The sequence below is a fragment of the Lytechinus pictus genome, chromosome 6 (genome assembly GCF_037042905.1).
Source record: "Lytechinus pictus isolate F3 Inbred chromosome 6, Lp3.0, whole genome shotgun sequence".
Classification (NCBI taxonomy): domain Eukaryota; kingdom Metazoa; phylum Echinodermata; class Echinoidea; order Temnopleuroida; family Toxopneustidae; genus Lytechinus; species Lytechinus pictus.
In genome coordinates this window covers 23,240,487-23,255,000 of record NC_087250.1, presented here as the reverse complement: position 1 = coordinate 23,255,000, position 14,514 = coordinate 23,240,487, and the positions used below count along the sequence as shown (strand labels likewise).

The following is a 14,514-nucleotide window of genomic DNA, read 5'->3' as shown; positions in this document are numbered from 1 at the left end:
CCATTCTCTTTATAGTTTCTGATACTGGAGCAGCGATGGCAGGACGGACAATGCCGTCTGTACCATGTGACCACGTTAGACGATGTCAAAGGTCAAACACTGGTTGACTTCACAATGACGAGCTCCCATGTCGTTGCAATGTGGGGTTTACCTGATGGTCGCACTGTGGTGAAGAGTACATGCTATTCAAAGTAAGATATTATTATGTTGGGATGAAGGGCTTCCTTTAAAAAGCCAATGTAAGTTACAGAGCTGCTAATTAGTTAAGGTTGGCAGGTGTGGAGTTATACAATCCAGGGGACCTTTTTATAAGTTATTGATACTGACTTCATGGTTCATATCTGCGTTGTTCTTCGTCTGAAAAGGTGTAATACTCTGAAGTTATCAAGGTTTGAGTAGTTCTTGAAGTGAAGTAAAAATTGAGAATAAATGGGGATCAGGGTCCCCATCTTGCAAAGAGATATGATTGATCCGATCAACCTCAAATGTATGGAAATCCAACAATGTAATTTTTTTTCTACTGGAAATTTGCACAATATCCTTTGTAAACACAGAGAAGCAGCCTCACTTTCCAAGAAAGCAATGAACGTATGATTAAACAGCATATTTTTTTTCTTCTTTCTCTCGTTTTTTTAGGAAATATTTTTTCTCTTTCTTTTCTTGTAACATATTGATATTAAAACAAGTTGACAATTTCTTATAATTTTATTAATAGGGAAACTATAAATTACAAGCTCTGCTTTTTAAATAGTTTGCCCTTCATATTCTCATCTTATTGATACAGTATGTCTGTCTCCAAATTGAACGTTTGATTGTATAACATTTGTCTTATTTATTATGAATAATGGTGATGTTACTAATGTATTATATTATTTTATCATTAATGATTTACTGTCTTTTGATAGACGTTACATTGTATTTGATATTTTGTGAGATATGAAAATAACCAAACTGAACTGAACTGATATTTAGAAAATATTTTGAACAAACATGCATTTTAGATATTGATATTGTTGACTTTCCATATTTACGGTTGATCAGATCAATTGTAACACTTTGTAAAGCGGTGCCCAGAATGTACATGTACAAAAAGATTGATGACTGAATTGCCCACATTTTATCACCCATGGGGTTGCATACAGCAGGCAAAGTAGGGTCTGTTCATTATGTAAACAAACATTGAGAGTTGTTGATTTGTTAATGTTCCATAGACTTACAATTGATTGGATCAATCGTAACTATTTGTTAGACAGGGCCTTGAATTGCCCACATTTTACCATTCATGGGGTTGCATACAAAAAGGCAAAGTAGGTTCTGTTCAATAGAGTTGTTGATTTGTTAATGTTCATACAGGCAAAGAACGGAAGGATGGCTACCTGTATACCTGGAAACTGACCAGCTGACCAGTGTCCAAGTTCCATCATTTCTTGACCCTCGGGTAAGCCTGAAATATATTGTAATAAAACATGTATAGAAGTATGAAAATGTAGTGCCTTCCCAATGTTCTGTTCAGTAAAGTATTCTTTTGAAAAAATGTCAATATATGCTTACACCTGGCCTTTTCTAGTTGTCGATTTACAAGTCTTGCATGATAATTAATGTGATGGTATTTGAACTTGTATTATTAAATAATATTAATAATAATAATAATATACAAAATTTATAAAGCGATTTATACGAAAGTTTCAAAGCGCTAAGAAAGAAGGGGAAAAAAGAATACAAGATATCTCTGTAAATCAAGAACAACGAAGGAACTGAAAGTGAAAACACCATTACGAAAAATTAATGATACGTACGAACAAAGAGATAATCGGGGAATACACAACTTAAATATAACGGGTCGATAATCATGTGTGTAAATTGAAATAATCCTCATAACTAAGAACACAATCCGACTTCAAAAATCTGAACACAATATGATAATGCAAATAAATGCACAAATAACTGGAAGTCTGTGCTGTGCAATGTTATTTTAACATTGACTTGCTGTACACCTCTGTTAGTGATCTTTTTATATCATATTATTAGCTATTGAAATTGAGATGAAAGCTTAGAATCTATTACGATGAAAATAAGATATGAATAATTTCCTATGCTGGGAAAAGTAACTTAGAATTCAAGTCTCCTGAAATAGCCTTTAAAACGGAAATACTGAAGCTGTCGACATGCACTCATCGGAGTAAAATTGCATCACTGACTAGAACTGTAGAGCGAAACAATATGTAATAAAACCAAAAGAGACCATGGATGCTAAACGGTGAGCTGTGATTGGCTATGTACCAGCTGTAAATTGAAGTTTCCCTTTTTTTTCAGGATCCAGCGTAATTGCCCAATTTGAATTTATTGAAAGGCTTCTGGCCCTCTCTCTGCCAAGTTGACCATTGGCACAGTGTCATGATTGTGATATCAAGTGGTGTTTCTGATATATTCTCTCTCCTTCTCTCCCTATCTCTCATCTCTCTCCATCTCTCTCTTCCTCTCTCTGCCATCTCCCATATGATATCAGGAAGCCTATTTGGATCACATCTTTAAGCCTGGAAGGTTTTCGGTTCAAACCATTCTCAAAGCTCTTCATGTAAGTACCATACGCCCATTGTACAACACTTCAAACATATGAGGTCAGCCACTATGACCGATTTGACTTAAAGGACAAGTCCACCCAACAAGAAGTTGATTTGAATAAAAAGAGAAAAATCCAACAAGTATAACACTGTCGGATGTAAAATAAGAAAGTTATGACATTTTTAAGTTTTGCTTAATTTCGCATAACAATTATATGCACATCCTGTTGGGTATGCAAATGAGGAGACTGATGATGTCATCCACTCACTATTTCTTTTGAATTTTATTATATAAAGTAGGGAATATCCTATTTTTCTCCTCATTGTCAAGTGCAACAATGATTAATTCCTCTTTGAACAATGGGAATGAGCATCGTGTAATACTATATGATTCAGTCAAGTTGGTCCTTATTGTCAAATCTTTAAAAAATAAAATATTGTATAATTCAAACAATAAAAAAAAGAAGAAATAGTGAGGGACATCATCGACTGTCTCATTTGAGTTGTGCATATCCCTGTTTTGTGAAAAATAAGCAAAACTTTAAAATGTCATAACTTTCTTATTTTACATCCAATTTTGATGAAATTTTCAGCATTTTGCTAGTTTGATTTTTCTCTATTTATTCAAAACAAAATTTTTGTGAGGTGGACTTGACCTTTAAACGATGGTCCGAATTCACAAAGGTGGTTTTTAATACCATCGGTTGAGTCCATGGTTTATGCAGATTTCCTGTATGAATTACGCTTATATACCGCGTATATTAAAAATGTCCAATGCTGATGCGCGCTTTTGTCATAGTGCGCGAAATTGACGCCTGTTGCCATGGTTAATTACTGAAGAGTGGACTCATTAATTCAGAACAGTGGACTCATGAATAAAATAGCGTGGATAATCAGGCAACAGGCGTCAATTTGGCGCACTGTGACAAAAGCGCGCATCAGCATTGGACATTTCTTAAATATACGCAGTAAGTAAGGGTAATTTATACAGGACATCTACATAAACCATGGGTTCAACCGATGGTATTAAAAACCACCTTTGTAAATTCGGTCCAAAATGTTTCATATATGATTGATTTTATAAAACAGGTTCAAGGATGTAGCCTATAGTGAGTGCGTATGCAAGTCACATGTTCATGCTTTAATTCTATGCAACCTCCGAGCTGTGAATTTTTCGGGCAGCATGTTGGGTGCATCATTTTCCCCATAACGTGCAAAAATTGAGATGCCATCTGAAATACGCATTCTTTCAATGGAGAAAGGCATGCTGCCGGCGCTTACTTAGGCGCGCATACTTGAGTCATCTGTGATGTTATGCTAGAAAGAATGTGTGACCTCTACATCTGTACGATTCTTGAAAATCTGGAGGGATACAAACAACCTTTCCACTACAAATTCATACTGCCAAATCATTTTATAAAACAAACAATGCACAATTAAAAATGTGTGAGATTTTAGTGGCAATGCAGGCATCTCGGGTCTTCGCAATAACATGCAAATATCCCTGAGTGCGCTGCATGGCCATAACACACTCATAAATGTGCGTTATTTGCATAATATACCACCTTGGCTAGATAGATTTTGCTTATTTTAACAATTCTTTCCACATTTTCAAGGATGCACTTAGGAAAAGGCTAGATGTTTTTCACAGTGTTCATGATATCACTTAAGGCAATTATTATTATTATTATTATTATTAAAACAAAAAATAGCAAATATGCCTGTTCGCGCAGTGCTATCACATACAGTTTGAATTAAAGGAGAGACGCTCTATTCACCTCATGCAAAAGCTATTTGTAGTAATGTTGTTAAATCTCTTTTGACGTCTACAGACATACAGCCGTTCAACTGGCTCAGATCTCGGAAGTCTGATGGATGTTGATCTACCCGACCCTTTGGTTCTGCGTCAGGATGCGTCCATCGTCGTGGAAACAGAGATACAACAGAGGGTTGGCGGAGGGGAAGTATCCCAGGGGGAGTACAGGCAACTGGTGGAACAGAGCATGAGCAAGTTTCTAGCATGTTGCGTGGAATATCATCAAGTAAGTGGCTGTTCTATGCATGAAAATTATTCCTACACTTAGATTTAAAAAAATTCTGCTTCATATGGAAACATCACTGAATATACACAGTTCTTGATCAAGATGCAAATGAAAACTAAATGTGCTCCAAAATATCTGTCCTAAAGCATTTAAACAATTCTGGTTGATAATTGAAAAAAAAACATTGAAAGTATGGAAGAATTAGTATTTTAACCCTAAACAGGCCGGGGGGGGGGGTTGAATCAACCCCCCCCCCCTCAACATTTTCTGCGATCATTCCGGCGCACAATTTTTTTTACCGCGCCACTCGCAGAGTTAATACTTTTAAGACCAAATTTACGACGCCCGGGTACGCGGTTACGAAATTACGCAACATTTCGTAAGTGCATGTCAGACCAAAAATTGTTCCAAAACGTGATTTTGTGTACAAAGTCAATGCAAATTGAGTTTTCTCATCTTATTCATAAAGATATGATTATTTTTACTTTAAACAGCTGAAATCAATTGATTTTAGCATAATTATGCTTCAAAAAGGTTGTGCAATAAATCTGGTGAAAAAAACAAAGAAAAACAAAAGGTTGAAAAACACAGAAATACATAAGAAATTCATAAAACAATAAAATATGTAAGAAATTGATTTCCAAACCAAAGTTTTTTTAATTACGATTGTTAAGAATGCTACAAAGAATATTTTTTACCAAAATTAGCATTCTAGGAGCTTTATTTAGTGAATTAGAGCAAAAAGTATGATTTATGCATAAATTAGCATAATTAATTCATATGAAATAAAATCTCATTATTTAGGAAAATTTTACCATACAGCCTTGTAGATTACATCGCACACTACCAGCGTGCAAATTTTTGCGGCGCTCGCGCGATCGGCGGCCGAGATCTCAGGGGGGGGGGGTTGAATCAACCCCCCCCCCTCCCCCGGCCAAAGAACAGCCAAAAAAGCCCGGCCTAGTTAGGGTTAAGTTCAAAATGATGAATTGTCCAAAAATCAGGTTTTATATATTAATTTCAGTGCTTTTAATAATTATGCCCTAATCTTTTCTTTTTGTTCTTGCTTTCTTCTCTTTTCAACTCATCTCCCTTTCTCTGTCACTCACTCTCTCTCTATCTAGGTTGCCAACAAGCCTTTAGGGTTTTTCTTGGATTGTAACACACACATGCCATGCCTTATCAAAAGAGTAAGTCCAATCTTGCAGTCACTACATTATTGTGTTAAGGGCTGTATTATTCTATTCATCTACTGTACTCATAATTCATAAACATCTATCTATAATTCTGTTACCCCCACTGCACCAATGCTATGTCCTTATAGTTCATGCTGCGTCAAATGGCCATGGTGCAGTTGGAACTGCTAAAGAGCGTACTGAGAGCGTAGCAAGAAATGTTATTGACGTGATAATAGTCTGCATGTTCTTCGTAAACCCATCTGAACGATGCATAGTAATTATGCAGAAAGGACCTACTAACAGCTCCATCAACGTAGCATAGAAGTAGCAGACACAGAAAGAATATCGCAAAACTATACTGCCAATACACGGCCGCTACGCGGCACCACACACATTTAGCCGGCGCTACGTCCAAATAGACAAAGGTTCAACAAGTCTCGCAATCTGCTGGATGTAGTCAGAATATAGCGGGAACCGTTTCGACGCAGTATGGAACGCTTCTGCGTGCGACATAAACTTGGTGGGAACACCAATCACGCAACGTGAACTTCACAAGGACTTGGCGCGGATGTCACATGCACTTGACGATTTCATGCTTTACTAGAAAATCAAACGAATTTGGCGCTGCATAGAGAACGAAGTTGACTCAGTCGGTGAAGCGTCTGCCAGTCGCACCAAAGATCGTGGGTTCGAGTCCACCCCGGGCGAATGACTGAAGCCAGTGCGTTGTGTGTAAACGTCTCTCCCCTGTTTCATAGATGCAGGCTATGTTACAGTGGAAAACACTCCTTTACTCTGATAGGACGTTAAATGAAGGCCCAGTGTAGAGGAGAATCACCACCTTTGCACGTTAAGAACCCACTGCACTATTCATATAAGAGTAGGGGGAAACCCCAGTGTAGTGGTCCACCTGCATTCCCCCAATCAGTTATATCGAGAGGAGAGACCTGCGAGTCACAGTTCTGTGTGCGCGCCCTTGTAGGCGACCCAGATTGGCTGGCTCCAATGCGCCTTTGAATGTATTTGACAGATATATGGCGCTTTACAAATGCTGTGCATCATCATCATCCTAGGTTTTCTTCTGAATTTCAACAACGAAGTGAGAACATCATCTGGTGTAAAGGGAGCTTTAGTCTAATAAAATAATTCTTATTTATCTACTTTGTTTGTAATTCTTATTCTCTCTCATCCTCTGTCTCCTCTCAGAATCTGATATCAGTTCTTCAGCCGGTAGGTCTGGTAGAGGACATCCACATGGGGGTCAAGAGAGTGTTCAGTTTGGAGGATCTAGGATTAGAGCTGTCTGATCAAGGTAATTCAGTGATGATGATAGTGGTGGTGATGATGATGGTGATGGTGATGATGGTGGTGGTGATGACGATGGTGATGATGGTGATGTAAGTTTTGGTGATAGTTAGTGATTTTACACAGTTGCGGTAAAGACCATGATAATGATGGTAGTGGTCAAGATGATGATCGTGTTGATGATCATCATAAAATGATGATGATGTTGGTGTCAATGATAATGATGTTGATGAAGATAACGATGATGGTGATGATGACGATGATGGAGGTGATGATGATGATTGTGATGATGATGATGACAATGATGATGATGATGATGATGTTGATGTTGATGACAATGAGGATGATGATGATGTTGGTGTAGATGACAATGATGATGTTGATGATAATGATGTTGTTGATGAGGATGATGATGATTGTGATGATGATGATGATGATAATTCTTTTCAGCCTTCCTCTCCTGACTTCTCACTTAGAGTGCCTCTTTAAAATCCCTTTTAATATATTTTATTTCCAATTAGACCCCACCATCATCCAGGACATCCAATCACTCCAGGAATGCATCAATCTTCTCTCATCTTCTTCCGTTGCCATGGAAATGCAAGGATTCGCAGACTCTCTCTTGCAGCTCCAGCCTCCGATGGATATTGCCCAGAAACTCGCCAGCAACATCATCATATCAAATGTGTAAGCGTGGATATAATTTGAAGTCATTATTTTTTTTCTTTTTGTTCAGAATTTATCTCATTGAGAAAAGAAGGGGATTCTATATAACAATAAATAATGTCATATTTATTTAGCGTAGCCACTTCAGTTTCGAAAAACTTTTTCCCAGCGGGCCCTGTTTAGCGTGATGGCAAAAGCATTTTCTGGTTTTGCCTTGTATTGCTATAAATGGCAGTGGCCTAGTTAACATGAAAGGAATTCACCCAGAATTGATAGGAAGGAGTTCATGCTGTGGTGTACGTAAGTAAATTTGAACTGTTAAACATGATTTCACATACTCAAAATTTGTGTAGAGATTATTCCACAGTATAAAGTCTTGATGAAAAGGTTTGATTTGAGTGCAAGAAAAGTTATATTTAGTAGGATTATGGACTGAACATTTCAGACAAGGTTCTAAATTATTTGAATGTATCTCGTCCCCCAAATCAAGTAGTATTCACACAAGCGCTTACTAGAATTATGGACTAAACACTTCAGTCAAGGTTTTAAATTGTGTTTATGTATCTAGTCCACATAATCAATTTATAAGGGAACATGTTACACAAGCTCTTAGTAGAATTATATATTAAACATTTCAGACAAGGATTTAAATATTTTGTGTGTATCTAGTCCCCAGAATCAGGTTATAAGGGAGCAGGTTTCACAGGCTCTTAGTAGGATTATGGACCCAACAGGAGTTTTCAGAACAGTTCTTCACCTTGTTGACGTCGCAGGAGGTGAACCTGAAAATCTTCTCGCTGAATTGAGTAAGTAGAAGAAAAAAGGGAGAATGAAATAGAGAAGTGGAGTTTGGGAGAGAGAGGGAGAGAGACTGATATACAAAGTTACAAACACACACACAGAAAGAGAGAGGTGAAGAGAGAGTGATAGAGAAAGAGAGTGAGAGAAGAGATAAAGAGAGAGATATGAAGATTGAAGAGAGAGAGAGCAAGAGAAAGTGCTTGAGAGATTGGAACAAGGGGGGGGGGGGATTTATCAAAATTGAAAAGTCTATGGAAAGGTATATATATTTATAACTGAGGAAATAATTGCTAACTCATATCAACCAAATAATTATCCTTGATGAAAATGTGCAGCAAGCATCCATTGAAGCGTAAAAAGATTATAACAATTTAGAAGAAATATTTTGCAGTCAACAGTGTTTTTACATTTTATCAAATGAGGTATTTTTGCTTTGACAATAGGATACACTATTTTTAATATGTGGGATATAACTTATTTTCATTTTTGTTGTTGTTGAATTTTTAGGTCATCTTGGCCAAGGCATTGCCCATAGTCCCATACACCATACTCTGAGTAGTGACCTCTCTGTAGTCTGCGTGGCTGCCGGCTTCGCAAGGTTCTCCCAACTCAGGCTAGAATTCATGCAGTTTCTTCTGGTCCTTGAGTGTATGATCTTGAGACTAGAATCACAGGTGAGTTACATTGCACATTCTCCTCTCCCTGGGTAAGTTGAGATAGGTTCACATTATGTTGCCAAATGATAAAGATTAATTCATAGTTTTCTTCTGGTCCTTGAGTAATTGATCTTGAAACTAGAATAAGAAGTGAGCAAAAGTGCACATTCTCCACTCCCTGAGTAAGTTAAAATATGTTCATACTGTGCTGCAAGATGCAGTTTCTTGTTCTTGAGTGTCTGACCTTGTGACTAGAATCACAGGTGAGTTACAATGAGCATTTTCCACTCCCTGGGTAAGTTGAGATAGGTTCACATTATGTTGCCAAATGATAAAGAATAAATCATACTTCTGGTCCTTGAGTACTTGATCTTGAAACTAGAATAAGAAGTGAGCAAAAGTGCACATTCCCCACTCCCTGAGTAAGTTAAAATATGTTCATACTGTGCTGCAAGATGCAGTTTCTTGTTCTTGTGTGTCTGGCCTTGTGACTAGAATCACAGGTGAGTTACAGTGCACATTCTCCTCTCCCAGGGTAAGTTGAGATAGGTTCACATTATGTTGCCAAATGATAAAGATTAATTCATACTTCTGGACCTTGAGTACTTGATCTTGAAACTAGAATAAGAAGTGAGCAAAAGTGCACATTCCCCACTCCCTGAATAAGATAAAATATGTTCATTCTGTGCTGCAAGATTCTTCCAACTAGAATTCATGCAGTTTCTTTTTCTTGAGTGTCTGATCTTTATACTAGAATCACAGGTAAGTTACAATGATCATTCTCCACTCCCTGAGTAAGGTAAAATAGTTAGGTTTATATGATGTAGTTGCTAAACTTAAAGGTCAAGTCCACCTCAGGAAAATGTTGACTTAAATCAATAGAGAAAAATCAGACAATCACAATGCTGAAAATTTCAACAAAATCGGATGTAAAATAAGAAAGTTATGACATTTCAAAGTTTTGCTTAATTTTAACAAAATAGTTATATGAACGAGCCAGTTACATCCAAATGAGAGAGTCGATGAATTCACTCACTCACTATTTCTTTTGTTTTTTATTGTTTGAATTATACAATATTTCAATTTCTACGAATTTGATGATTAGGACCTCCTTGCCTGAAGCACAAAATGTTAAAATAATGGAATTCCATGTGTTCAGGGAAGAATGAAACTTCATTTCACATGACAATGACGAGTAAATCAAAATATTTCATTTTTCATATAATAAAATACAAAAGAAATAGTGAGTGAGTGATGTCATCAGTTCCCTCATTTGCATACCGACCGAGATGTGCATATAACTGTTTTGTGAAATGAAGCAAAACTTTAAAATGTAATAACTTTCTTATTTTACATCCGATTTTGATGAAATTTTCAGTGTTATGCTTGTTAAATTTTTCTCTTTTCATTCAAATCAAGTTTTTGTTGGGGTGGACTTGTCCTTTAAAGACTTATTTGCACTTTTCTTCTGGTACACACATTGTTATGAATAGGCACAATTGAATTGTGCCAATGCTGGAACCAAAAATTGTGTAATTGTCATAGCAGCATTAAAGATTAATTTAGAGTTTGATGATTGTTTGTAGTTATGCCCCCTGTGGATGCACTTGAAATTTAGCAATCTGTAAAATTTAGTTGAAGGTAAGACTGCATTTATTCACGATTCTAACCCCATCTTAGCTACCATGATCAGCTGAATGCATTAAGAAGTTAACCTAAGATACGATACCAATATTATATACCTGACCATTCTTACCCCATCTCGGGTACCATGGTCTGCTGAAAGCATTAAGAAGTTAACCCGAGATACGATACCAATCTTATTTACCTTACCATTCTTACCCCATCTCAGCTACCATGGTCTGCTGAATGCATTAAGAAGTTAACCCGAGATACGATACCAATCTTATTTACCTTACCATTCTTACCCCATCTCAGCTACCATGGTCAGCTGAATGCATTAAGAAGTTAACCCGAGATACGATACCAATCTTATTTACCTTACCATTCTTAGCCCATCTCAGCAACCATGGTCTGCTGAATGCATTAAGAAGTTAACCCGAGATACGATACCAATCTTATTTACCTTACCATTCTTACCCCATCTCAGCTACCATGGTCTGCTGAATGTATTAAGAAGTTAACCTGTGATGTAATACCAGAAACATGCACCATCCTCCAAGCCTACCACTCTCTAGTCTGGGTGTCATCTTGTGTGTCAAGTCCAGTACAAACAAAGACTGTGTAAGTTTCTTACGTAATAACAATATGTTTCATTATATAGCACTGTTACTTTGTGCTTTGATACATGGTAACATATACAGAGCTGCCAAATAGTACGATTTTGTCGTATTCCGTACGATTTTTCACTTAAAATACGACACTAGGATTTTTATAGATAAAATACGATTTTTTGAAAATATAGCTATGGCAAGGCTCGACATACAGAAATCCACCTCGGGCAATCATTATTGAAAAATGTTAAGTTTTGGTGGCCCGAATCGGGCAACCAATAATTTTCAAAGTAGCGCAATTTTTCTCCCGATTTTTCACGCATTTATCAACTTTATACAGTTCAAATTGCAACCAATTCGTCATGCGTCCTTTTTGTTGATCTACACACAAATACACACACACATGACAGTACATAGGCTTACCGCTATAGCATACAGTAGCTATTATCCTGCCGGCCGGCTGGCGTGAGCTTTGCATGAAACCACAGCAGCTATACATGTAGCTATCTGTGCGCTAGCAGCGTATTAAGATTCGGGGAGCTACGTACGATACGAAATGTTGCTGCTAAGAAATCTTCCACAGAACTTTGAAAATCTATGTCAAAGTCACATTTTACACCAATGAAATGCCCTTCTACAGTCCAGATTACTCAAATCTGGTGTAAACTGATTATTTGCAAGCATTAAAAACAGGAATTATGACCTCTCTTTTGACTCAAAAAGACCGATTTCCAAATGTATTAATACACATTAAAACACATAGGTGAGTACATCACAGTCCCACATGTGCATTTGTATGTATGTTGATACTTGGTTTCTTTCGAAGCTGTGTCTTTTCTAGCAAAAAATAAGCAGACAGTTTCTTTCTTTTTTGTTTATAAATGACTTCTTAAATCACTCTTCATAAAGAAAATACTTTGGGAAGGCATTTCATTGATATGAAATGTGAATTTTTCAAACATTTTGGCAAACAAAATAAAGGACTTTTCTCACACCTTTTTTCCAGATATAACTTTTACCGTTTTCTTACTTTTTTTTTTTTGACAGTGGTTAAACCATATACCCCTTCCCATTGAATACCGGTATGCCTGATTAAAGAATATGTTTCTACTGAAAAAATAATAATACAAACGAAATTAAGGTTATAAAAATAGAAATATGCACCATCCCCAAAAGGTGAGTGAAAATTATTTGCTCAATCGGCTTAAACTGTTGCTACGTACAGCTGTTAAAAAATATTTGTAATGGCTTCTCATTTTTTCCCCCATCCCCATTTTTTATTAATTTTTTTTATATTTTCTTTTGTTTCTTTTTTTTTCTTTAATTTTTCTTTTTTACTTTTTTTCCCTGTTCTGTTTTTTGGGGGCCACCAAACTTTAATATTGGGCCACCAAAAAAAATAATTTAAAGGTTTTGGTGGCCCGAACGGGCCACCACCAAAAAAGTTAATGTGGAACCTTGCCTGTCGGATGTAAAAATTACAGTGAGCACAACAAAATAATGACATGTATAGTAGGAAAGTACACGACGGGTATGAATAGGATTTTTTGCCTAAAAATAGGATTTTTGGGGTGAAATAATAGGATTTTTGGTCAAGTGTGGTTGGCAGCTCTGCATATATTATTACCCCGGCCGTAGCTGAGTCTCCATATCAGCGCTAAAGCGTCAAGGATTAAATCCTAGTGGGTACCCATCATAGAGATATATACTAATAACGCTAGAGGGCGTACTTCGTCAAATCGCTGTGATTACGCGGAGACCGGCCGCCATTACTCGATAGGTCTTCGCAGCCTGCCATGCGCGTACAGTACCTATGGGCCATGTACCGTGATAGCACAGAAACGGAACAAAATGATGACATATGAGCGCGAAAGCAAATGGAAAAGTTAAATAGTATTGAATGTACAGAATTACAGTTTAAATTATCAAAAAATCTAACGAAACTGAGAACAAAAATGCCTATATAGGAATATCAATAGCGCATAATAGGCCTATACAGGCCAATGATAGACATCCCCAATTGTTTTTGTTTTGGTCATAACATTTTGATACACTAATGTGACTGTTATTTTCTAATGATTTGGAAGGGATGAATATTAAAAATAACATGTAGTCCTGGGCATATTGTTCTAGGGAGTCCTGATTAACAAATTTAACATGGTGTTCAAGTTGACCTCATAAATTTAGTCAAGAAAGCCTAACTTGGCCTATGGCCTACAGGCCATATAACAGTGTCTAATGCATTTGAGACACTGGCGTATCTAAGGGGGAGGGGGCAGAGCCGGCTTGTACCCCCCCCCCCCAATTTTGAGAGGCACAGTTAAAATTTGTAATGTTAAATGCCGTTAAAACACAAGTGTACCCCCCCTTGAATTATCCACCCTCGGCTCGATCCCCCTTTTGGAAAATCCTGGATCTGCGCCTGATCTGAGACACAATATTGATAAAAAACACAATTGCATTTTTCAAGTAGTTTCATAATAACCATGATGCTGATAATTTATTTCTTCATTTTTTAGAATATTTGTTATAATTTATTTTCCATATATACATGTATAGATCTACCCATAGAAATCATATGGGCATAACTCCTTTTCCCCATGGATTTATGTCGATGTAACCGTCATCAAAATAACTCGTGAGTCATAAAATTACTATTTATTGATAGTATTTGAAAATGATTTACGCATTGGTCCAGTTAATTGATGAATCTATAAGTTATATGATTTAGATTTCCAATATTGGCAACCATCAGATCATTTTAATTACTTTCTTACGTGCAAATCAATGTAGAAAAGTTTGTTCACAGCATAATTTGCATATCAAAAACGCGCATGCAGTTGTACAATTTTGTAATGTACAGGAGGCCTAATGGGGGAAATTATGTTTACAGTATTGCCTTGCAAATAACATGATAAACAAATTACAATGCGTGTTTAACGCAACATAAAAGAGTTTCTCTTTGATTTTCTGGAAAATCTAGACTTGACCCCCCCCCCCCGGCTGAAATAATATAATGATCGGCTGAAATACTCTGTTGACATAATATATCGCTGGTGTTTAATCCTTTG

General features: G+C 36.8%; 1 protein-coding gene across 2 annotated transcripts in view; it reads left to right on the top strand.

Moving 5' to 3' along the window:
- The window catches only part of LOC129263662 (nuclear pore complex protein Nup160-like), a 51,993-nt gene that overhangs the window by 13,524 nt on the left and 23,955 nt on the right, over positions 1–14,514 (top strand). For both annotated transcript variants that reach the window (XR_010293950.1, XM_064101238.1), the window contains exons 8-17: positions 16–191; positions 1,354–1,438; positions 2,507–2,575; positions 4,394–4,603; positions 5,728–5,793; positions 6,988–7,093; positions 7,608–7,773; positions 8,422–8,558; positions 9,061–9,227; positions 11,320–11,453. Coding sequence is in view for 1 of the 2 variants with exons in the window: in XM_064101238.1 (XP_063957308.1) it covers positions 16–191; positions 1,354–1,438; positions 2,507–2,575; positions 4,394–4,603; positions 5,728–5,793; positions 6,988–7,093; positions 7,608–7,773; positions 8,422–8,558; positions 9,061–9,227; positions 11,320–11,453 (1,316 nt within the window). In the remaining variant the exon portion in view is untranslated. The remainder of the gene's footprint in view (positions 1–15; positions 192–1,353; positions 1,439–2,506; positions 2,576–4,393; positions 4,604–5,727; positions 5,794–6,987; positions 7,094–7,607; positions 7,774–8,421; positions 8,559–9,060; positions 9,228–11,319; positions 11,454–14,514) is intronic.